Consider the following 25,975-nt stretch of genomic DNA (forward strand, 5'->3'; position numbering starts at 1 on the left):
TTCATTGTTCTCCTGTGAACACCATTGTTTGATTGGCTGCCATTGAACTGTATGTGAAAACCGCAGATGAAAGGTTGTCCTCCATCGGAGCTCTGTGTAAGCTTGGCTGGATTGTTAGGTGTGAGAAGGAGCAGCTGGCAATGTTAAGTGTGTTGGAGGGGAACCTTGCTTCACTATACTCTCTGGAATAAACAGAAGTGTTCTCACTTATGAACACGGCTGCGGTTGTTGATTGCACATTCCAAATTAGGGTGACAAAATGAAATATGCAAGGCAACTTTGGTGGTAAATCTTTTTTTTTTTAACAAAACTTTCCTTTAGATTAGCAAATTAATGATATGGTTCGCCATTTTCCTGAAGCAAGGAATTCTTTGTCAAAATTCATTATATTAATATCTTTTTTTAAGACAAAAGGGAGATGTATAATAAAATGCTTAAAAAACTCATTTGTTATTTTTGTACACCAAGGGGATGAGATTGCATCTCATTGAAAACGGGTATAGATGTAGTTTTGTAATAAAACAAGCTGGATCTGATGGATAAGGTATTTGATAGAAACAGTCATAGGCTCCTTTTCACTCTTGGATTGACACACACTCAGTGTCAGTCATAACAACCAATTTAAGGCAATAAGGAAAACATAAGAAAATATTTCCTACCAGAGCAAACCACAGCAGCATCTTCACTGTGATCACAGTTGTGAGACCCAAACCCAGAGTGCTGGCACTGTGACAGGGAGGATTCATTTCCAGAACACCTCACATCATCCAACCAGATGCGCCCGCTGCCCTGTCCAGAGTGGGCACTGCCTGGAGCAGCCTGAGCACTGCCACAGCCCACCTGTCTACACACCACCTCAGCATCGTTTAGGTCCCAGGAGTCATCACACACTGTTCCCCACTGGCCATCATTGTAGATCTCCACTCTGCCAGAGCACTGATCACCTCCACCCACCAGTCTGACCCGGGCACTAAGAACCAGGGCACTGTCTATATGAAACACATAAAAAAACTGTCGTGAACAAAAATTCCCATTCTTGGGTGATTAGAAAGAAGACTTTCCATGGGGTCTTCTACATGGCTCATTCATTTAAGGCACCAAGGTGTGTTGCACTGATGAGCCTTACAGCCTCAGGTTGAATCTTGACCATGCCAGTGTCGATTGGCTGGTAGCTCTATAGGGCAATAACAGCTCTAAGCATAGGCTAAGTTATAGCAGGATTCAGTTGGATTGGAGAACATATTGATTGTTCTCTCGTGAATGCCACTGTTTGATTTGCTGCTCTTGGACTGTTTGTGTAAACCACAGATAAAAGGTTGTCCTCCATCGGAGCTCTGTGTAAGCTTGGCTGTAGTGTTCGGTATGAGAAGGAGCAGCTGGCGATGTTAAGTGTGTTGGAGGGGAACCTTGCTTCACTATACTCTCTGGAATAAACAGTAGTGTTCTCACTTACGAACACGGCTGCGGTTGTTGATTGCACATTCCAAATTAGGGTGACAAAATGAAATATGCAAGTAAACTTTGGTGGTGAATCTTTTTTTTTTTTAACAATACTTTCCTTTAGATTAGCAAATTAATGATATGGTTCGCCATTTTTCTGAAGCAAGGAATTCTTTGTCAAAATTCATTATATTATTATCTTTTTTGAAGACAAATGGGAGATGTATAATAAAATGCTTAAAAAACTCATTTGTCATTATTTTACACCAAGAGGATGAGATTGCATCAAATTCAAAACGGGGATAGATATAGTTTTGTAATAAAACAAGCTGGATCTGATGGATAATGGATTTGATAGAAACAGTCATAGGCTCAATTTTATTTAAATCTAGGACTGACACAAACTCAGTGTCAGTCATAACAATCAATTTAAGGTAATAAGGAAATCATAAGAAAATATTTCCTACCTGAGCAAACCACAGCAGCATCTTCATGATGACCACAGTTGTGAGACCCAAACCCAGAGTGCTGGCACTCTGACAGGGAGGATTCACTTCCAGAACACCTCACATCATCCAACCAGATGCGCCCGCTGCCCAGACCAAAGTGGGCATTGCCTGGAGCAGCCTGACCACTGCCACAGCCCACCTGTCTACACACCACCTCAGCATCGTTTAGGTCCCAGGAGTCATCACACACTGTTCCCCACTGGCCATCATTGTAGATCTCCACTCTGCCAGAGCACGAATCATTTCCACCCACCAGTCTGACCTGGGCACCAGCTACATGAAACACATGAAAACAACGTCATGAGAAACATTCACATTCTTGATTGATTATGAAGAAGACTTTGCTTGGGGTGTTCTACATGGCGCATTCATTTAAGGCAGCATGTTGTGTTGCATGGATGAGCCTTGAAGCCTCAGGTGGAATCTGGACCATGCCAGTGTCTACTGGGTCTGGTAGCTCCAAAGAGGAATAACTGTTGTTTGCATATACTAGGTTATGGTGGGATTCAGTCACCATGCAATACATATTAATTGTTCTCTCGTGAACACCATTGTTTGATTGGCCACCATTGAACTGTATGTGAAAACCGCAGATGAAAGGTTGTCCTCCATCGGAGCTCTGTGTAAGCTTGGCTGGATTGTTAGGTGTGAGAAGGAGCAGCTGGCAATGTTAAGTGTGTTGGAGGGGAACCTTGCTTCACTATACTCTCTGGAATAAACAGAAGTGTTCTCACTTATGAACACGGCTGCGGTTGTTGATTGCACATTCCAAATTAGGGTGACAAAATGAAATATGCAAGGCAACTTTGGTGGTAAATCTTTTTTTTTTAAACAACACTTTCCTTTAGATTAGCAAATTAATGATATGGTTCGCCATTTTCCTGAAGCAAGGAATTCTTTGTCAAAATTCATTATATTAATATCTTTTTTTAAGACAAAAGGGAGATGTATAATAAAATGCTTAAAAAACTCATTTGTTATTTTTGTACACCAAGGGGATGAGATTGCATCTCATTGAAAACGGGTATAGATGTAGTTTTGTAATAAAACAAGCTGGATCTGATGGATAAGGTATTTGATAGAAACAGTCATAGGCTCCTTTTCACTCTTGGATTGACACACACTCAGTGTCAGTCATAACAACCAATTTAAGGCAATAAGGAAAACATAAGAAAATATTTCCTACCAGAGCAAACCACAGCAGCATCTTCACTGTGATCACAGTTGTGAGACCCAAACCCAGAGTGCTGGCACTGTGACAGGGAGGATTCATTTCCAGAACACCTCACATCATCCAACCAGATGCGCCCGCTGCCCTGTCCAGAGTGGGCACTGCCTGGAGCAGCCTGAGCACTGCCACAGCCCACCTGTCTACACACCACCTCAGCATCGTTTAGGTCCCAGGAGTCATCACACACTGTTCCCCACTGGCCATCATTGTAGATCTCCACTCTGCCAGAGCACTGATCACCTCCACCCACCAGTCTGACCCGGGCACTAAGAACCAGGGCACTGTCTATATGAAACACATAAAAAAACTGTCGTGAACAAAAATTCCCATTCTTGGGTGATTAGAAAGAAGACTTTCCATGGGGTCTTCTACATGGCTCATTCATTTAAGGCACCAAGGTGTGTTGCACTGATGAGCCTTACAGCCTCAGGTTGAATCTTGACCATGCCAGTGTCGATTGGCTGGTAGCTCTATAGGGCAATAACAGCTCTAAGCATAGGCTAAGTTATAGCAGGATTCAGTTGGATTGGAGAACATATTGATTGTTCTCTCGTGAATGCCACTGTTTGATTTGCTGCTCTTGGACTGTTTGTGTAAACCACAGATAAAAGGTTGTCCTCCATCGGAGCTCTGTGTAAGCTTGGCTGTAGTGTTCGGTATGAGAAGGAGCAGCTGGCGATGTTAAGTGTGTTGGAGGGGAACCTTGCTTCACTATACTCTCTGGAATAAACAGTAGTGTTCTCACTTACGAACACGGCTGCGGTTGTTGATTGCACATTCCAAATTAGGGTGACAAAATGAAATATGCAAGTAAACTTTGGTGGTGAATCTTTTTTTTTTTAAACAATACTTTCCTTTAGATTAGCAAATTAATGATATGGTTCGCCATTTTTCTGAAGCAAGGAATTCTTTGTCAAAATTCATTATATTATTATCTTTTTTTTAGACAAATGGGAGATGTATAATAAAATGCTTAAAAAACTCATTTGTCATTATTTTACACCAAGAGGATGAGATTGCATCAAATTCAAAACGGGGATAGATATAGTTTTGTAATAAAACAAGCTGGATCTGATGGATAATGGATTTGATAGAAACAGTCATAGGCTCAATTTTATTTAAATCTAGGACTGACACAAACTCAGTGTCAGTCATAACAATCAATTTAAGGTAATAAGGAAATCATAAGAAAATATTTCCTACCAGAGCAAACCACAGCAGCATCTTCATGATGACCACAGTTGTGAGACCCAAACCCAGAGTGCTGGCACTCTGACAGGGAGGATTCACTTCCAGAACACCTCACATCATCCAACCAGATGCGCCCGCTGCCCAGACCAAAGTGGGCATTGCCTGGAGCAGCCTGACCACTGCCACAGCCCACCTGTCTACACACCACCTCAGCATCGTTTAGGTCCCAGGAGTCATCACACACTGTTCCCCACCGGCCAGCATTGTAGATTTCCACTCTGCCAGAGCACTCATCACTTCCATTTACCAGTCTGACCTGCCCACCGGCTACATGAAACACATGAAAACAACATCATGAGAAACATTCACATTCTTGGGTGATTATAAAGAAGACTTTCCTTGGGGTCTTCTACATGCCACATTCATTTAAGGCAGCATGTTGAGTTGCATGGATGAGCCTTGAAGCCTCAGGCTGAATCTGGACCATGCCAGTGTCTACTGTGTCTGGTAGCTCCAAAGAGGAATATCTGTTGTTGGCATATACTAGGTTATGGTGGGATTCAGTCACTTTGGAATACATAGTCATTGTTCTCCCGTGAACACCATTCTTTGATTGGCTGCCATTGAACTGTATGTGTAAAGCGCAGATGAAAGGTTGTCCTCCATTGGAGCTCTGTCTAAGCTTGGCTGTAGTGTGAAGGGTGAGAAGGAGCAGCTGGCAATGTTAAGTGTGTCGTAGGGGAGCCTTGTTTCACTATACTCTCTGGAATCAAGAGTAGTGTTCTCACTAATGAACATGGCTGCAATAGTGGATTGCACATTCCAAATTAGGGTGACAAAATGTAAAATGAGAGCCAACATTGGTGGTAAATCGTTCCTTTTTTTTTTAACAACACTTTCCTTTAGATTAGCAAATTAATTATATGGTTTGCCCATTTTCTGAAGCAAAGGATCCTTTGCCAAAATTCATTATAATATTTTATTTTTTTAAGAAAAAAGATGTAAAATAAAATGCTTTAAAAAAGTATGTGTCATTATTGGACACAAAGAGGATGAGATTGGATTTCATTTAAAACGGGTATAGATGTAGTTTTTTAATAAAACAAGCTAAATGTGATGGATAAGGAATTTGATTGAAACAGTCATAGGCTCCTTTTCACTCAATTTTATTTGAATCTTGGGTTGACACGCACACAGTATCAGTCATAACAATCAATTTAAGGTAATAAGGAAATCATAAGAAAATATTTCCTACCAGAGCAAACCACAGCAGCATCTTCAGGATGACTACAGTTGTGAGACCCAAACCCAGAGTGCTGGCACTCTGACAGGGAGGATTCGTTTCCAGAACAGCTCACATCATCCAACCAGATGGGCCCGCTGCCCTGTCCAGAGTGGGCACTGCCTGGAGCAGCCTGAGCACTGCCACAGCCCACCTGTCGACACACCACCTCAGCATCGTTTAGGTCCCAGGAGTCATGACACACCGTTCCCCACTGGCCATCATTGTAGATCTCCACTCTGCCAGAGCACTGATCACTTCCATTTACCAGTCTGACCTGGCCATCGGCTACATGAAAAACATGAAAACAACGATCATGAAAACAATTTACATTCTTTGCTGATCATAAAGAAGACTTTCCTCGGTGTCTCCTACATGGCACATTCATTTAAGGCACCATGGTGTGTTGCATAGATGAGCCTTACAGCCTCAGCCTGAATCTGGATGGTGCCCATGTCTAGTTTGGCTGGTAGCTCTATCGTGCAATAACAGTTTTCTACATATGCTAGGTTATAACAGGATTCAATCGGTTTCGAGGACATATTCATTGTTCTCTCGTGAACACCATTGTTTGATTGGCCGCCATTGAACTGTACGTGAAAACCGCAGATGAAAGGTTGTCCTCCATCGGAGCTCTTCGTAAGCTTGGCAGTATTGTTAGGTGTGAGAAGGAGCAGCTGGCGATGTTAAGTGTGTTGGAGGGGAACCTTGCTTCACTATACTCTCTGGAATCAACAGAAGTGTTCTCACTTATGAACACGGCTGTAGTTGTTGATTGCATAATCCAAATTAGGGTGACAAAATGAAATATGCAGCCAATATTGGTGGTAAATCTTTTTTTTTTTTGAACAACACTTTCCCTTAGATTAGAAAATTAATGATATGGTTCGCCATTTTTCTGAAGCAAGGGATCCTTTGTCAAAATTAATTTTATTATTTTCTTTTTTTAAGAAAAAGGGAGATGTATAATAAAATGCTTTAAAAAAGTATTTGTCGTTATTGTACACTAAGAGGATGAGATTGTATCTCATTCAAAATGGGTATTGATGTAGTTTTGTAATAAAACAAGCTGGAACTGATGGATAAGATATATGATAGAAACAGTCATAGGCTCCTTTTCACTCAATTTGATTTGAATCTTGGGTTGACACGCACACAGTGTCAGTCAAAACAATCAATTTAAGGTAATAAGGGAATCATAAGAAAATACTTCCTACCTGAGCAAACCACAGCAGCATCTTCATGATGACCACAGTTGTGAGATCCAAACCCAGAGTGCTGGCACTGTGACAGGAAGGATTCATTTCCAGAACAACTCACATCATCCAACCAGATGGGCCCGCTGCCCTGTCCAGAGTGGGCACTGCCTGGAGCAGACAGAGCACTGCCACAGCCCACCTGTCTACACACCACCTCAGCATCGTTTAGGTCCCAGGAGTCATCACACACTGTTCCCCACTGGCCATCATTGTAGATCTCCACTCTGCCAGAGCACCGATCATCTCCACCCACCAGCCTGACCTGGACTACATGAAACAAATGAAAACAATGGCCATTTAGAAATTAATATTCTTTGGTAATTATCAGGAAGACTTTACTTGGGGTTGTCTAGATGGCACCTTCATTTAAAGCACCATGTTGTGTGGCTTTGATGAGCCTCGAAGCCACAGATTGAATCAGTACAGTGCCATCTTTGACTGTGGCTGGTAGCTCCAAAGAGCAATAATTGTTATTTGCTTATGCTAGGTTATTTCGGGATTCAGTCAGTTTGGAGTACATATTCATTGTTCTCTCGTGAACACCATTGATTGATTGGCCGCCACTGAACTGCATGTGTTAAGCGCAGATGAAAGGTTGTCCACCCTGGGAGCTCTGTCTAAGCTTGGCTGTAGTGTTAGGTGTGAGAAGGAGCAGCTGGCGATGTTAAGTGTGTTGGAGGGGAACCTTGCTTCACTATACTCTCTGGAATCAACAGAAGTGTTCTCACTTATGAACACGGCTGCAGTTGTTGATTGCACATTCCAAATTAGGGTGACAAAATTAAATATGAAAGCCAATATTGGTGGTAAATCTTTTTGTTTTGAACAACACTTTCCTTTAGTTTAGCAAATTAATTATATGGTTTGCCCATTTTCTGAAGCAAAGGATCCTTTGCCAAAATTCATTTTAATATTTTATTTTTTTAAGAAAAAAGATGTAAAATAAAAAGTTTTTAAAAAGTATGTGTCATTATTGGACACAAAGAGGATGAGATTGCATATTATTTAAAACGGGTATAGATGTAGTTTTTTTAATAAAACAAGCTAAATGTGATGGATAAGGAATTTGATTGAAACAGTCATAGGCTCCTTTTCACTCAATTTTATTTGAATCTTGGGTTGACACGCACACAGTGTCAGTCATAACAATCAATTTAAGGTAATAAGGAAATCATAAGAAAATATTTCCTACCAGAGCAAACCACAGCAGCATCTTCAGGATGACTACAGTTGTGAGACCCAAACCCAGAGTGCTGGCACTCTGACAGGGAGGATTCGTTTCCAGAACAGCTCACATCATCCAACCAGATGCGCCCGCTGCCCTGTCCAGAGTGGGCACTGCCTGGAGCAGCCTGAGCACTGCCACAGCCCACCTGTCGACACACCACCTCAGCATCGTTTAGGTCCCAGGAGTCATGACACACCGTTCCCCACTGGCCATCATTGTAGATCTCCACTCTGCCAGAGCACTGATCACTTCCATTTACCAGTCTGACCTGGCCATCGGCTACATGAAACACATGAAAACAACGATCATGAAAATAATTTACATTCTTTGCTGATTATAAAGAAGACTTTCCTCGGTGTCTCCTACATGGCACATTCATTTAAGGCACCATGGTGTGTTGCATAGATGAGCCTTACAGCCTCAGCCTGAATCTGGATGGTGCCCATGTCTAGTTTGGCTGGTAGCTCTATCGTGCAATAACAGTTCTCTACAGATGCTAGGTTATGACAGGATTCAATCGGTTTCGAGTACATATTCATTGTTGTCTCGTGAACACCATTGTTTGATTGGCCGCCATTGAACTGTATGTGAAAACCGCAGATGAAAGGTTGTCCTCCATCGGAGCTCTTCGTAAGCTTGGCTGTATTGTTAGGTGTGAGAAGGAGCAGCTGGCGATGTTAAGTGTGTTGGAGGGGAACCTTGGTTCACTATACTCTGGAATCAACAGAAGTGTTCTCACTTATGAACACGGCTGCAGTTGTTGATTGCACATTCCAAATTAGGGTGACAAAATGAAAAATGAAAGCCAACATTGGTGGTAAATCTTTTCTTTTTTTTAACAACACTTTCCTTTAGATTAGCAAATTAATTATATGGTTTGCCAGATTTCTGAAGCAAGGGATCCTTTGTCAAAATTCATCATATTATTTTCTTTATTTAAGAAAAAAGGGAGATGTATAAGAAAATGCTTAAAAATAGTATTTGTCATTGTTGGACACTAAGAGGATGAGATTGCATCTCATTCAAAACGGGTATACATGTAGTTTTGTAAAAAAACAAGCTGGATGTGATAGATAAGGTATTTGATAGAAACAGTCATAGGCTCCTTTTCACTCCAATTTATTTGAATCTTGGGTTGACACACACTCAGTGTCAGTCATAACAATCAATTTAAGGTAATAAGGAAATCATAAGAAAATATTTCCTACCAGAGCAAACCACAGCAGCATCTTCATGATGACCACAGTTGTGAGACCCAAACCCAGAGTGCTGGCACTGTGACAGGGAGGATTCACTTCCAGAACACCTCACATCATCCAACCAGATGGGCCCGCTGCCCAGACCAAAGTGGGCATTGCCTGGAGCAGCCTGACCACTGCCACAGCCCACCTGTCTACACACCACCTCAGCATCGTTTAGGTCCCAGGAGTCATCACACACTGTTCCCCACCGGCCAGCATTGTAGATCTCCACTCTGCCAGAGCACTCATCACTTCCATTTACCAGTCTGACCTGCCCACCGGCTACATGAAACACATGAAAACAACATCATGAGAAACATTCACATTCTTGGGTGATTATAAAGAAGACTTTCCTTGGGGTCTTCTACATGCCACATTCATTTAAGGCAGCATGTTGAGTTGCATGGATGAGCCTTGAAGCCTCAGGCTGAATCTGGACCATGCCAGTGTCTACTGGGTCTGGTAGCTCCAAAGAGGAATAACTGTTGTTGGCATATACTAGGTTATGGTGGGATTCAGTCACTTTGGAATACATAGTCATTGTTCTCCCATGAACACCATTGTTTGATTGGCTGCCTTTGAACTGTATGTGTAAAGCGCAGATGAAAGGTTGTCCTCCATTGGAGCTCTGTCTAAGCTTGGCTGTAGTGTGAAGGGTGAGAAGGAGCAGCTGGCGATGTTAAGTGTGTCGTAGGGGAGCCTTGTTTCACTATACTCTCTGGAATCAAGAGTAGTGTTCTCACTAATGAACATGGCTGCAATAGTGGATTGCACATTCCAAATTAGGGTGACAAAATGTAAAATGAGAGCCAACATTGGTGGTAAATCGTTCCTTTTTTTTTTAACAACACTTTCCTTTAGATTAGCAAATTAATTATATGGTTTGCCCATTTTCTGAAGCAAAGGATCCTTTGCCAAAATTCATTATAATATTTTCTTTTTTTAAGAAAAAAGATGTAAAATAAAATGCTTTAAAAAAGTATGTGTCATTATTGGACACAAAGAGGATGAGATTGGATTTCATTTAAAACGGGTATAGATGTAGTTTTTTAATAAAACAAGCTAAATGTGATGGATAAGGAATTTGATTGAAACAGTCATAGGCTCCTTTTCACTCAATTTTATTTGAATCTTGGGTTGACACGCACACAGTATCAGTCATAACAATCAATTTAAGGTAATAAGGAAATCATAAGAAAATATTTCCTACCAGAGCAAACCACAGCAGCATCTTCAGGATGACTACAGTTGTGAGACCCAAACCCAGAGTGCTGGCACTCTGACAGGGAGGATTCGTTTCCAGAACACCTCACATCATCCAACCAGATGGGCCCGCTGCCCTGTCCAGAGTGGGCACTGCCTGGAGCAGCCTGAGCACTGCCACAGCCCACCTGTCGACACACCACCTCAGCATCGTTTAGGTCCCAGGAGTCATGACACACCGTTCCCCACTGGCCATCATTGTAGATCTCCACTCTGCCAGAGCACTGATCACTTCCATTTACCAGTCTGACCTGGCCATCGGCTACATGAAAAACATGAAAACAACGATCATGAAAACAATTTACATTCTTTGCTGATCATAAAGAAGACTTTCCTCGGTGTCTCCTACATGGCACATTCATTTAAGGCACCATGGTGTGTTGCATAGATGAGCCTTACAGCCTCAGCCTGAATCTGGATGGTGCCCATGTCTAGTTTGGCTGGTAGCTCTATCGTGCAATAACAGTTTTCTACATATGCTAGGTTATAACAGGATTCAATCGGTTTCGAGGACATATTCATTGTTCTCTCGTGAACACCATTGTTTGATTGGCCGCCATTGAACTGTACGTGAAAACCGCAGATGAAAGGTTGTCCTCCATCGGAGCTCTTCGTAAGCTTGGCAGTATTGTTAGGTGTGAGAAGGAGCAGCTGGCGATGTTAAGTGTGTTGGAGGGGAACCTTGCTTCACTATACTCTCTGGAATCAACAGAAGTGTTCTCATTTATGAACACGGCTGCAGTTGTTGATTGCACAATCCAAATTAGGGTGACAAAATGAAATATGCAGCCAATATTGGTGGTAAATCTTTTTTTTTTTTGAACAACACTTTCCCTTAGATTAGAAAATTAATGATATGGTTCGCCATTTTTCTGAAGCAAGGGATCCTTTGTCAAAATTAATTTTATTATTTTCTTTTTTTAAGAAAAAGGGAGATGTATAATAAAATGCTTTAAAAAAGTATTTGTCGTTATTGTACACTAAGAGGATGAGATTGTATCTCATTCAAAATGGGTATTGATGTAGTTTTGTAATAAAACAAGCTGGAACTGATGGATAAGATATATGATAGAAACAGTCATAGGCTCCTTTTCACTCAATTTGATTTGAATCTTGGGTTGACACACACTCAGTGTCAGTCAAAACAATCAATTTAAGGTAATAAGGGAATCATAAGAAAATATTTCCTACCAGAGCAAACCACAGCAGCATCTTCATGATGACCACAGTTGTGAGACCCAAACCCAGAGTGCTGGCACTGTGACAGGAAGGATTCATTTCCAGAACAACTCACATCATCCAACCAGATGGGCCCGCTGCCCTGTCCAGAGTGGGCACTGCCTGGAGCAGACAGAGCACTGCCACAGCCCACCTGTCTACACACCACCTCAGCATCGTTTAGGTCCCAGGAGTCATCACACACTGTTCCCCACTGGCCATCATTGTAGATCTCCACTCTGCCAGAGCACCGATCATCTCCACCCACCAGCCTGACCTGGACTACATGAAACAAATGAAAACAATGGCCATTTAGAAATTAATATTCTTTGGTAATTATCAGGAAGACTTTACTTGGGGTTGTCTAGATGGCACCTTCATTTAAAGCACCATGTTGTGTGGCTTTGATGAGCCTCGAAGCCACAGATTGAATCAGTACAGTGCCAACTTTGACTGTGGCTGGTAGCTCCAAAGAGCAATAATTGTTATTTGCTTATGCTAGGTTATTTCGGGATTCAGTCAGTTTGGAGTACATATTCATTGTTCTCTCGTGAACACCATTGATTGATTGGCCGCCACTGAACTGCATGTGTTAAGCGCAGATGAAAGGTTGTCCACCCTGGGAGCTCTGTCTAAGCTTGGCTGTAGTGTTAGGTGTGAGAAGGAGCAGCTGGCGATGTTAAGTGTGTTGGAGGAGAACCTTGCTTCACTATACTCTCTGGAATCAACAGTAGTGTTCTCACTTATGAACACGGCTGCGGTTGTGGATTGCACATTCCAAATTATGTTGACAAAATGAAATATGAAAGCCAACATTGGTGGTAAATCTTTTTTTTTTTTTTAACAACACTTTCCTTTAGATTAGCAAATTAATTATATGGTTTGCCCATTTTCTGAAGCAAAGGATCCTTTGCCAAAATTCATTTTAATATTTTATTTTTTTAAGAAAAAAGATGTAAAATAAAAAGTTTTTAAAAAGTATGTGTCATTATTGGACACAAAGAGGATGAGATTGCATATTATTTAAAACGGGTATAGATGTAGTTTTTTTAATAAAACAAGCTAAATGTGATGGATAAGGAATTTGATTGAAACAGTCATAGGCTCCTTTTCACTCAATTTTATTTGAATCTTGGGTTGACACGCACACAGTGTCAGTCATAACAATCAATTTAAGGTAATAAGGAAATCATAAGAAAATATTTCCTACCAGAGCAAACCACAGCAGCATCTTCAGGATGACTACAGTTGTGAGACCCAAACCCAGAGTGCTGGCACTCTGACAGGGAGGATTCGTTTCCAGAACAGCTCACATCATCCAACCAGATGGGCCCGCTGCCCTGTCCAGAGTGGGCACTGCCTGGAGCAGCCTGAGCACTGCCACAGCCCACCTGTTGACACACCACCTCAGCATCGTTTAGGTCCCAGGAGTCATGACACACCGTTCCCCACTGGCCATCATTGTAGATCTCCACTCTGCCAGAGCACTGATCACTTCCATTTACCAGTCTGACCTGGCCATCGGCTACATGAAACACATGAAAACAACGATCATGAAAATAATTTACATTCTTTGCTGATTATAAAGAAGACTTTCCTCGGTGTCTCCTACATGGCACATTCATTTAAGGCACCATGGTGTGTTGCATAGATGAGCCTTACAGCCTCAGCCTGAATCTGGATGGTGCCCATGTCTAGTTTGGCTGGTAGCTCTATCGTGCAATAACAGTTCTCTACACATGCTAGGTTATGACAGGATTCAATCGGTTTCGAGTACATGTTCATTGTTCTCTCGTGAACACCATTGTTTGATTGGCCGCCATTGAACTGTATGTGAAAACCGCAGATGAAAGGTTGTCCTCCATCGGAGCTCTTCGTAAGCTTGGCTGTTTTGTTAGGTGTGAGAAGGAGCAGCTGGCGATGTTAAGTGTGTTGGAGGGGAACCTTGCTTCACTATACTCTCTGGAATCAACAGAAGTGTTCTCACTTATGAACACGGCTGCAGTTGTTGATTGCACATTCCAAATTAGGGTGACAAAATGAAAAATGAAAGCCAACATTGGTGGTAAATCTTTTCTTTTTTTTAACAACACTTTCCTTTAGATTAGCAAATTAATTATATGGTTTGCCAGATTTCTGAAGCAAGGGATCCTTTGTCAAAATTCATTATATTATTTTCTTTTTTTAAGAAAAAAGGGAGATGTATAAGAAAATGCTTAAAAATAGTATTTGTCATTGTTGGACACTAAGAGGATGAGATTGCATCTCATTCAAAACGGGTATACATGTACTTTTGTAAAAAAAACAAGCTGGATGTGATAGATAAGGTATTTGATAGAAACAGTCATAGGCTCCTTTTCACTCCAATTTATTTGAATCTTGGGTTGACACACACTCAGTGTCAGTCATAACAATCAATTTAAGGTAATAAGGAAATCATAAGAAAATATTTCCTACCAGAGCAAACCACAGCAGCATCTTCATGATGACCACAGTTGTGAGACCCAAACCCAGAGTGCTGGCACTGTGACAGGGAGGATTCACTTCCAGAACACCTCACATCATCCAACCAGATGGGCCCGCTGCCCTGTCCAGAGTGGGCACTGCCTGGAGCAGCCTGAGCACTGCCACAGCCCACCTGTCTACACACCACCTCAGCATCGTTTAGGTCCCAGGAGTCATCACACACTGTTCCCCACCGGCCAGCATTGTAGATCTCCACTCTGCCAGAGCACGAATCACTTCCATTTACCAGTCTGACCTGCCCACCGGCTATATGAAACACATGAAAACAACATCATAAGAAACATTCACATTCTTGGGTGATTATAAAGAAGACTTTCCTTGGGGTCTTCTACATGCCACATTCATTTAAGGCAGCATGTTGAGTTGCATGGATGAGCCTTGAAGCCTCAGGCTGAATCTGGACCATGCCAGTGTCTACTGGGTCTGGTAGCTCCAAAGAGGAATAACTGTTGTTGGCATATACTAGGTTATGGTGGGATTCAGTCACTTTGGAATACATAGTCATTGTTCTCCCATGAACACCATTGTTTGATTGGCTGCCATTGAACTGTATGTGTAAAGCAAAGATGAAAGGTTGTCCTCCATTGGAGCTCTGTCTAACTTGGCTGTAGTGCGAAGTGTGAGAAGGAGCAGCTGGCGATGTTAAGTGTGTCGTAGGGGAGCCTTGCTTCACTATACTCTCTGGAATCAACAGTAGTGTTCTCACTTATGAACATGGCTGCAATAGTGGATTGCACATTCCAAATTAGGGTGACAAAATGAAAAATGAAATCCAACATAGGTGGTAAATCTTTCCTTTTTTTAACAACACTTTCCTTTAGATTAGCAAATTAATTTTGTGGTTTGCCCATTTTCTGAAGCAAGGGATCCTTTGTCGAAATTCATTATAATATTTTCTTTTTTTAAGAAAAAAGATGTAAAATAAAATGCTTTAAAAAAGTATGTGACATTATTGGACACTAAGAGGATGAGATTGCATCTTATTCAAAACGGGTAAGGTTGTAGTTTTTTAATAAAACAAGCTAGATGTGATGGATAAGGAATTTGATAGAAACAGTCATAGCCTCCTTTTCACTCAATTTTATTTGAATCTTGGGTTGACACGCACACAGTGTCAGTCATAACAATCAATTTAAGGTAATAAGGAAATCATAAGAAAATATTTCCTACCAGAGCAAACCACAGCAGCATCTTCAGGATGACTACAGTTGTGAGAACCAAACCCAGAGTGCTGGCACTCTGACAGGGAGGATTCGTTTCCAGAACAGCTCACATCATCCAACCAGATGGGCCCGCTGCCCTGTCCAGAGTGGGCACTGCCTGGAGCAGCCTGAGCACTGCCACAGCCCACCTGTCTACACACCACCTCAGCATCTCTTAGGTCCCAGGAGTCATGACACACTGTTCCCCACTGGCCATCATTGTAGATCTCCACTCTGCCAGAGCACTGATCACTTCCATTTACCAGTCTGACCTGGCCATCGGCTACATGAAACACATGAAAACAACGATCATGAAAACAATTTACATTCTTTGCTGATCATAAAGAAGACTTTCCTCGGTGTCTCCTACATGGCACATTCATTTAAGGCACCATGGTGTGTTGCATAGATGAGCCTTACAGCCTCAGCCTGAATCTGGATGGTGCCCATGTCTAGTTTGGCTGGTAGCTCTATCGTGCAATAACAGTTCTTTGCATATGCTAGGTTATGACAGGATTCAATCGGTTTCGAGGACATGTTCATTGTTCTCTCGCGAACACCATTGTTTGATTGGCCGCCATTGAACTGTATGTGAAAACCGCAGATGAAAGGTTGTCCTCCATCGGAGCTCTTCGTAAGCTTGGCTGTATTGTTAGGTGTTAGAAGGAGCAGCTGGCGATATTAAGTGTGTTAGAAAGGAACCTTGCTTCACTATACTCTCTGGAATCAACAGAAGTGTTCTCACTTATGAACACGGCTGCAGTTGTTGATTGCACATTCCAAATTAGGGTGACAAAATTAAATATGAAAGCCAATATTGGTGGTAAATCTTTTTGTTTTGAACAACACTTTCCTTTAGTTTAGCAAATTAATGATATGGTTCACAATTTTTCTGAAGCAAGGGATCCTTTGTCAAAATTCATTATATTATTTTCTTTTTTGAAGAAAAAAGGGAGATGTATAAGAAAATGCTTAAAAAAAAGTATTTGTCATTGTTGGACACTAATAGGATGAGATTGTATCTTATTTAAAACGGGTATACATGTAGTTTTGTAAAAAAACAAGCTGGAAGTGATGGATAAGGTATTTGATAGAAACAGTCATAGGCTCCTTTTCACTCCATTTTATTTGAATCTTGGGTTGACACACACTCAGTGTCAGTCATAACTATCAATTTAAGGTAAAAAGGAAATCATAAGAAAATATTTCCTACCTGAGCAAACCACAGCAGCATCTTCATGATGACCACAGTTGTGAGACCCAAACCCAGAGTGCTGGCACTCTGACAGGGAGGATTCACTTCCAGAACACCTCACATCATCCAACCAGATGCGCCCGCTGCCCAGACCAAAGTGGGCATTGCCTGGAGCAGCCTGACCACTGCCACAGCCCAGCTGTCTACACACCACCTCAGCATCGTTTAGGTCCCAGGAGTCATCACACACTGTTCCCCACCGGCCAGCATTGTAGATTTCCACTCTGCCAGAGCACTCATCACTTCCATTTACCAGTCTGACCTGCCCACCGGCTACATGAAACACATGAAAACAACATCATAAGAAACATTCACATTCTTGGGTGATTATAGAGAAGACTTTCCTTGGGGTCTTCTACATGCCACATTCATTTAAGGCAGCATGTTGAGTTGCATGGATGAGCCTTGAAGCCTCAGGCTGAATCTGGACCATGCCAGTGTCTACTGTGTCTGGTAGCTCCAAAGAGGAATATCTGTTGTTGGCATATACTAGGTTATGGTGGGATTCAGTCACTTTGGAATACGTAGTCATTGTTCTCCCGTGAACACCATTGTTTGATTGGCTGCCTTTGAACTGTATGTGTAAAGCGCAGATGAAAGGTTGTCCTCCATTGGAGCTCTGTCTAAGCTTGGCTGTAGTGTGAAGTGTGAGAAGGAGCAGCTGGCAATGTTAAGTGTGTTGTAGGGTAGCCTTGCTTCACTATACTCTCTGGAATCAACGGTAGTGTTCTCAAAATTACGAACACGGCTGCAGTAGTGGATTGCACATTCCCAATTAGGGTGACAAAATGAAAAATGAAAGCCAACATTGGTGGTGAATCTTTTCTTTTTTTAAACAACACTTTCATTTCGATTAGCAAATAAATTATACGGTTCGCCAATTTTCTGAAGCAAGGGATCCTTTGTCAAAATTCATTATAATATTTTCTTTTTTTAAGAAAAAAGAGAGATGTATAATAAAATGCTTTAAAAAAGTATGCGTCATTATTGGACACTCAGAGGATGAGATTGCATCGTATTCAAAACGGGTATGGATGTAGTTTTTCAATAAAACAAGCTGGATGTGATGGATAAGGAATTTGATAGAAACAGTCATAGGCTCCTTTTCACTCAATTTTATTTGAATCTTGGGTTGACACGCACACAATGTCAGTCATAACAATCAATTTAAGGTAATAAGGAAATCATAAGAAAATATTTCCTACCAGAGCAAACCACAGCAGCATCTTCAGGATGACTACAGTTGTGAGACCCAAACCCAGAGTGCTGGCACTCTGACAGGGAGGATTCGTTTCCAGAACACCTCACATCATCCAACCAGATGGGCCCGCTGCCCTGTCCAGAGTGGGCACTGCCTGGAGCAGCCTGAGCACTGCCACAGCCCACCTGTCTACACACCACCTCAGCATCTCTTCGGTCCCAGGAGTCATGACACACTGTTCCCCACTGGCCATCATTGTAGATCTCCACTCTGCCAGAGCACGGATCACTTCCATTTACCAGTCTGACCTGCGCACTGGCTACATGAAATACATGAAAACAACAGTCATGAAAAAAAGGACATTCTTGGGTGATTATAAAGAAGACTTTCCTTGGGGTCTCCTCCAAGGCACATTCATTTAAGGCACCATGGTGTGTTGCATAGATGAGCCTTACAGCCTCAGGTTGAATCTGGACGGTGCCCATGTATAGTTTGGCTGGTAGCTCTATCATGCAATAACAGTTCTTTGCATATGCTAGGTTATGACAGGATTCAGTCAGTTTGGAGTACATATTCATTGTTCTCTCGTGAACACCATTGTTTGATTGGCCACCATTGAACTGTATGTGAAAACCGCAGATGAAAGGTTGTCCTCCATCGGAGCTCTGTGTAAGCTTGGCTGGATTGTTAGGTGTGAGAAGGAGCAGCTGGCAATGTTAAGTGTGTTGGAGGGGAACCTTGCTTCACTATACTCTCTGGAATAAACAGAAGTGTTCTCACTTATGAACACGGCTGCGGTTGTTGATTGCACATTCCAAATTAGGGTGACAAAATGAAATATGCAAGGCAACTTTGGTGGTAAATCTTTTTTTTTTAAACAACACTTTCCTTTAGATTAGCAAATTAATGATATGGTTCGCCATTTTCCTGAAGCAAGGAATTCTTTGTCAAAATTCATTATATTATTATATTTTTTTAAGACAAAAGGGAGATGTATAATAAAATGCTTAAAAAACTCATTTGTTATTTTTGTACACCAAGGGGATGAGATTGCATCTCATTGAAAACGGGTATAGATGTAGTTTTGTAATAAAACAAGCTGGATCTGATGGATAAGGTATTTGATAGAAACAGTCATAGGCTCCTTTTCACTCTTGGGTTGACACACACTCAGTGTCAGTCATAACAACCAATTTAAGGCAATAAGGAAAACATAAGAAAATATTTCCTACCAGAGCAAACCACAGCAGCATCTTCACTGTGATCACAGTTGTGAGACCCAAACCCAGAGTGCTGGCACTGTGACAGGGAGGATTCATTTCCAGAACACCTCACATCATCCAACCAGATGCGCCCGCTGCCCTGTCCAGAGTGGGCACTGCCTGGAGCAGCCTGAGCACTGCCACAGCCCACCTGTCTACACACCACCTCAGCATCGTTTAGGTCCCAGGAGTCATCACACACTGTTCCCCACTGGCCATCATTGTAGATCTCCACTCTGCCAGAGCACTGATCACCTCCACCCACCAGTCTGACCCGGGCACTAAGAACCAGGGCACTGTCTATATGAAACACATAAAAAAACTGTCGTGAACAAAAATTCCCATTCTTGGGTGATTACAAAGAAGACTTTCCATGGGGTCTTCTACATGGCTCATTCATTTAAGGCACCAAGGTGTGTTGCACTGATGAGCCTTACAGCCTCAGGTTGAATCTTGACCATGCCAGTGTCGATTGGCTGGTAGCTCTATAGGGCAATAACAGCTCTAAGCATAGGCTAGGTTATAGCAGGATTCAGTTGGATTGGAGAACATAGTAATTGTTCTCTCGTGAATGCCACTGTTTGATTTGCTGCTCTTGGACTGTATGTGTAAACCACAGATGAAAGGTTGTCCTCCATCGGAGCTCTGTGTAAGCTTGGCTGTAGTGTTCGGTATGAGAAGGAGCAGCTGGCAATGTTAAGTGTGTTGGAGGGGAACCTTGCTTCACTATACTCTCTGGAATAAACAGTAGTGTTCTCACTTACGAACACGGCTGCGGTTGTTCATTGCACATTCCAAATTAGGGTGACAAAATGAAATATGCAAGGCAATTTTGGTGGTAAATCTTTTTTTTTTTAAACAACACTTTCCTTTAGATTAGCAAATTAATGATATGGTTCGCCATTTTTCTGAAGGAAGGAATTCTTTGTCAAAATTCATTATATTATTATCTTTTTTTAAGACGCAGGGCTGGAGCAGTGTGCCGTTCGCAGGGCTGGAGCAGTGTCCCTTTTTAAGGGAGATGTATAATAAAATGCTTAAAAAACTTATTTGTTATTATTTTACACCAAGAGGATGAGATTGCATCAAATTCAAAACGGGTATAGATATAGTTTTGTAATAAAACAAGCTGGATCTGATGGATAATGGATTTGATAGAAACAGTCATAGGCTCAATTTTATTTAAATCTAGGACTGACACAAACTCAGTGTTAGTCATAACAATCAATTTAAGGTAATAAGGAAAACATAAGAAAATATTTCCTACCAGAGCAAACCACAGCAGCATCTTCACGATGACCACAGTTGTGAGAACCAAACCCAGAGTGCTGGCACTCTGACAGGGAGGATTCGTTTCCAGAACAGCTCACATCATCCAACCAGATGGGCCCGCTGCCCTGTCCAGAGTGGGCACTGCCTGGAGCAGCCTGAGCACTGCCACAGCCCACCTGTCTACACACCACCTCAGCATCGTTTAGATCCCAGGAGTCATCACACACTGTTCCCCACTGGCCATCATTGTAGATCTCTACTCTGCCAGAGCACTGATCATCTCCACCCACCAGTCTGACCCGGGCACTAAGAACCGGGGCACTGTCTATATGAAACACATAAAAAAACTGTCATTAAAAGATTCACATTCTTGGATGATTATGAAGTTTCCTTTGGGTCTTCTACATGGCACATTCATTTAAGGCAGCATGTTGTGTTGCGCAGATGAACCTTACAGCCTCAGACTGAATCTGGATGGTGCCCATGTCTAGCTTGGCTGGTAGCTCTATCGTGCAATTACAGTTCTTTGCATATGCTAGGTTATGACAGGATTCAGGCATCTGGACCGTGACAGTGTCTACTTGCTTCTTTATACTCTCTGGAATAAACTGGTGTGTTCTCACGGCTCACGGCTGCAGTTGTTGATTTCAAATTCCAAATTACAGTGAAAAAATGAGATATTCAATCCAAAATTGGCGGTAAATGTTTAAAACAAAAAACTACAAAACAAGATTTTCAGTTACATAAGCAAATTAATTATATGGTTCCTCATTTTTCTGAAGGATGGGATTCCTTTATGTTTTTAAGAAAAACGGGAGATGTATAATAAAATTCCCCAAAATGTAATTTGTTATTATTGAACACCGATTGCTTTGCTATTCCCAATTTCATTTCAATCGTGATCGTTTTCCTGTTCTTCAGTGCATCACTTCGATCAGATTTACTCTTTGGAGCCATGATTACGAGGGCAAACACATTAAAAATGTAAGTTAAAACACAACGCACACAACATTGTTTAAGCAACAGAGTGTGTTGGAAGGAAAGGTTATGCAGCTCCTGACTACAACTTACGCGATCCGACTTAAAATTGCAACGACGGGGGGCAGCCGCGGTGGCGCAACAGGCTAAGATGCAGCGGACTTGCAGTTGCAGTTCGCTGCAGTCGTGCACCGGGGACCAAGCCAAGTTTGGCCAGCTCACGTAGAGCAGCATAATTGGCCCGCTGCTCCTTGGAATCACGGTCACGAGCATGAGACGAGACACCTTGAAGAAGGCTACCAGCCTTTGGGCCGCCGAGGGACGGGGTCTGAGCGGTGTATGTAACACTGATTAGGTGTTGTAAAATTGACTCCCAAATTCGGTGGAAAAAGGGAAAAATCAGAAATAAATGTAAAAAAAATAAAAATAATTGCACTGACGGTGTGCCGTTGTTTGTTAGTATGAACCATTGTATGTAACTCGAATAAAAAATAAAAAAGCTTTACAGAGGTCAGTTTGCGAGTACGCACGTTCGTATGTCGACAAGTTTTACTGTTGTCGCTAAAGCAATGGCATCTTAAAATAGGTTATACAGATAGAACCGTGAGTTTCAACGCTTTCAAACGGTATATCCTGTTAATATAGTGATTACAAATTGCACTGTTAAAAATGGAATGAATGCAAAAAAAAAGAAAAGAAAAAAGAAAAACACACACAGGCCAGGCCCTGACACATAAGGTATTAAAATCAGCAATTTACATAAGCAAAACTACATTTCCCATGTGAAAATAGTCTAGGGAATTTCAATTTCATGCGTTATGCTGCCAGCAGAATGTCTGTATGTTTTATTAATAGTTATATTACTATTACATACCCTCATTATTGGATTACCAGAGGTAGCCACAAACTGAATTTCACTAAAAAATCTAAGTTTATTATTATGGCCTCCCACATTAGATACCACTTGACATTGATGACAAATAAATAAATAATGGCTTACTGTTAATGAGAAATAGGGACATTATCAGGAGCATTTCTCTCATGTCATCACAGACTGTTCTCGACTGGCCGTCATCGTAGACGTCCATCCCTCCATGACATGGATTATCCTCATCCCCTGGCCCGATCTGGCCACTGGCTAGAAGAATGCAGGAGCGAAAAGGTCAAAAGGGTAATCAATACAAGCAGGGAAAAGTGTTTTACATTTTACACCTTGATTAAGACTTGATTAACTGAAAAGATAAAAACATGAAGAAAAGAGGTATCTGATTTGTTAAGAACAAAAGATTTGTAGCAAGGCCACACTTAAGTTTCAGTTTCATTTACAAAACCCTGAACTACACACAGTAATTTTGCTACCAAATAGACTTCAGCTGTTTGTTAGCATAAAGTTTGAATTTTACTGGATTAGCTAGCTTGCAGAAATTGTTGTGTTGTTATATTGTGCACAATAATTTTAGAAATGAAATGTGCTTTAGTGCGTAATATTTTGCCATTTTATAAACACAACACATAGTCATATTCAATGGATTACTAGAGCTAGCCACAAACTAGATAAATGGTTGATAGTTGGCTTTTATAGAGCGCCTTTATCCAAAGTGCTGTACAATTGATGCTTCTCATTCACCCATTTGTACACACACACACCAACGAACCAGCAACCTCCGACTGCCAGGTGACTGCTTTTACCGTCTGAACCAATGCCCCCCCCCCCCCCCCCCCATACTGCCTCCCACATACAATAAGATACCACTCTACAATAATACAACTGACTTACGGTTATTAATAAATAGGAACATAACATGAGCATTACAATGACAGTTGGGCTTAACACTGGATATTTTCTCCTTTTTCATCTTGGTAACTGGCAATGTAAGGCAATTTAAACAAGAGAACATTCACTGGAATCCACATAGAGTAAATACAGAAAATACAGTAAATACATCAAAGCCGGCAGTCTCAGTCCCTCAGTCCCATCATCTGAAGTCTAAACAATATCTGCAACATCTCATACGTTGTATCTGATCTAGACCAGAACTAGGCTAGACATATTTCAGTCTCAAGAGTCTAGATCTCACGCTCCCTTCTACCCTCACTCGTGAACAAGACCCCGAGATACTTGAACTCCTTCACTTGGGGCAAAGACTCGTTCCCAACCCGGAGGGAGCAATCCACCGTTTTCCGGCCGAGAACCATAGCCTCGGACTTGGAGGTGCTGACTTTCATCCCGGCCACTTCACACTCGGCTGCAAACCGCTCCAGTGCGTGCTGAAGGTCACGGTCTGATGAAGCCAGCAGAACCACATCATCCGCAAAAAGCAGAGATGCGATTCTGAGGTCACCAAACCGGACACTCTCCTCACCTCGGCTGCGCCTTGAGATCCTGTCCATGAATACCACAAACAGGACCGGTGACAAGGGGCAACCTTGGTGGAGTCCAACACCCACTGGAAACGTGCTTGACTTTGTGCCGAGAATGCGGACACAGCTCTCACTTTGGTTATACAGGGACTGGATGGCTCGTAACAACGGCCCCGGTACCCCATACTCCCGCAGTACACCCCACAGTCCAAGTCCACAAAGCACATGTGGACTGGATGGGCAAACTCCCACAACCCCGCCAGCAACCCCGCCAAGGTAAAGAGCTGGTCCACTGTTCCACGACCAGGGCGGAAGCCACATTGCTCCTCCTGAATCCGAGGTTCGACCGTCGGTCGGAGCCTCCTTTCCAGCACCCTAGAGTCAGCTTTCCCAGGGAGGCTAAGGAGTGTGATACCCCGATAATTGGAGCACACCCTCCGGTCCCCCTTCTTGAAAATGGGGACCACCACCCCGGTCTGCCACTCTGCAGGTACTGTACCCGACCTCCACGCGACACTGAAGAGGCGTGTCAGCCAAGACAGCCCAACAATGTCCAGAGCCTTCAGCATCTCAGGGCGAATCTCATCCACACCCGGCGACTTGCCACTGAGGAGCTTTTTGACTACCTCAGCAACTTCCGCCAGGGATATAGGTGCAGATTCCCCCGAGTCTTTGGGGCTCTGCCTCTTCCACAGAGGAAGTGTTGTGCGGGTTCAGGAGCTCCTCAACGTGCTCTTTCCACTGCCCGACAATATCCCCAGTCCGGGTCAGCAGTTCTCCTCCCCTGCTGAAAACAGCCTGAGACAAGCCCTGCTTTGCATTTCTGAGTCGTTGCATGGTTTGCCAGAACTTCCTAGAGGCCAACCAAAAGTCTTTCTCCATAGCCTCCCCGAACTCCTCCCATTCCCAGGTTTTTGCTTCAGTGACTGCCGAAGCCGCAGCCCTTCTGGCCACCCGGTATCTGTCTGCTGCTTAAGGGGACCCCCGGGCCAGCCAAGCCCGAAAGGCCTCCTTCTTCAGTTTGACGGCCTCCCTGGGTTGCCGCCCCAACAGGCACCGATGACCTTCTGGCCACAGCTCCTGCTTGCCGCCTCTGCAATGGAGGCTTTGAACATGGCCCACTCGGACTCCATGTCCCCAGCCTCCCCCGGGATGCGTAAGAAGTTCCTCCGGAGGTGGGAGTTGAAGACCTCGCAAACAGGGGCCTCCGCCAGACGTTCCCAGTTCACCGTTTGGATTTACCAGGTCTGTCCAGCAGCCTCCCCGGCCACTTGATCCAACACACCACCAGGTGTTGATCAGTTGACAGCTCTGCTCTTCTCTTCACCTGAGTGTCCAAGACATAAGGCCGCAGGTCTGATGATACGACCACAAAGTCGATCATCGATCTTTGGCCTAAGGTGCTCTGGTACCAAGTACACTTATGAGCTACCCTATGCTCGAACATGGTGTTTGTTATCGACAATCCATGACCAGCACAGACGTCCAATAGCAAGACACCGCTTGGGTTCAGATCAGGCAGGCCATTCCTCCCAATCACCCCCTTCCAGGTTTCTCCGTCATTGCCCACGTGAGCGTTGAAGTCGCCCAGCAGAACTATGGAGTCTCTGGGTGGCACCCATTTCCAAGATGCCGCCCAGTGACTCCAAGAAGGTCAGATACTCTGAACTGCCGTTTGGTGCATAAGCACAAATGACAGTCAGAGCTTTCCTCCCAGCGACAAGTAGTCGCAGAGAGGCGACCCTCTCATTTCCCGGGTGGAGCTCCAACACAGTGGCGCTCAGCCGGTGGCTTGTGAGTATCCCCACACTCGCCCGGTGCCTCTCGCCTTGAGCAACTCCAGAAAAGAACAGGAGTTTGGTCCTGAAACCAGTACTGTGCGTGGAGGTGAGCCCAACTATATTTAGTTGGTAACGCTCTGCCTCCCGCACTAGCTCCGGTTCCTTCCCCACCAGAGAGGTGAGGTTCCACGTCCCCAGAACCAGTCTGCGACGCCGAGGATCAGCACACCCAGATCCCCGCCTTCGCCTACTGCCCGTTGGGCAAAGCACCCGAC

General features: G+C 43.0%; 1 protein-coding gene across 1 annotated transcript in view; it reads right to left on the reverse strand.

Moving 5' to 3' along the window:
• Window positions 1-25,975, reverse strand: part of LOC133121354 (uncharacterized) — a 343,999-nt gene that overhangs the window by 304,272 nt on the left and 13,752 nt on the right. Inside the window, 18 exon segments of the mRNA XM_061230554.1 lie at window positions 660-989; window positions 1,908-2,222; window positions 3,136-3,449; window positions 4,380-4,698; window positions 5,624-5,941; window positions 6,871-7,179; window positions 8,105-8,419; window positions 9,349-9,663; window positions 10,592-10,906; window positions 11,836-12,144; window positions 13,073-13,376; window positions 14,327-14,634; window positions 15,559-15,873; window positions 16,804-17,118; window positions 18,051-18,361; window positions 19,260-19,608; window positions 20,576-20,905; window positions 22,559-22,696. Coding sequence (XP_061086538.1) covers window positions 660-989; window positions 1,908-2,222; window positions 3,136-3,449; window positions 4,380-4,698; window positions 5,624-5,941; window positions 6,871-7,179; window positions 8,105-8,419; window positions 9,349-9,663; window positions 10,592-10,906; window positions 11,836-12,144; window positions 13,073-13,376; window positions 14,327-14,634; window positions 15,559-15,873; window positions 16,804-17,118; window positions 18,051-18,361; window positions 19,260-19,608; window positions 20,576-20,905; window positions 22,559-22,696 — 5,529 coding nt within the window.

The sequence above is a fragment of the Conger conger genome, chromosome 2, assembly GCF_963514075.1.
Source record: "Conger conger chromosome 2, fConCon1.1, whole genome shotgun sequence".
Lineage (NCBI taxonomy): Eukaryota > Metazoa > Chordata > Actinopteri > Anguilliformes > Congridae > Conger > Conger conger.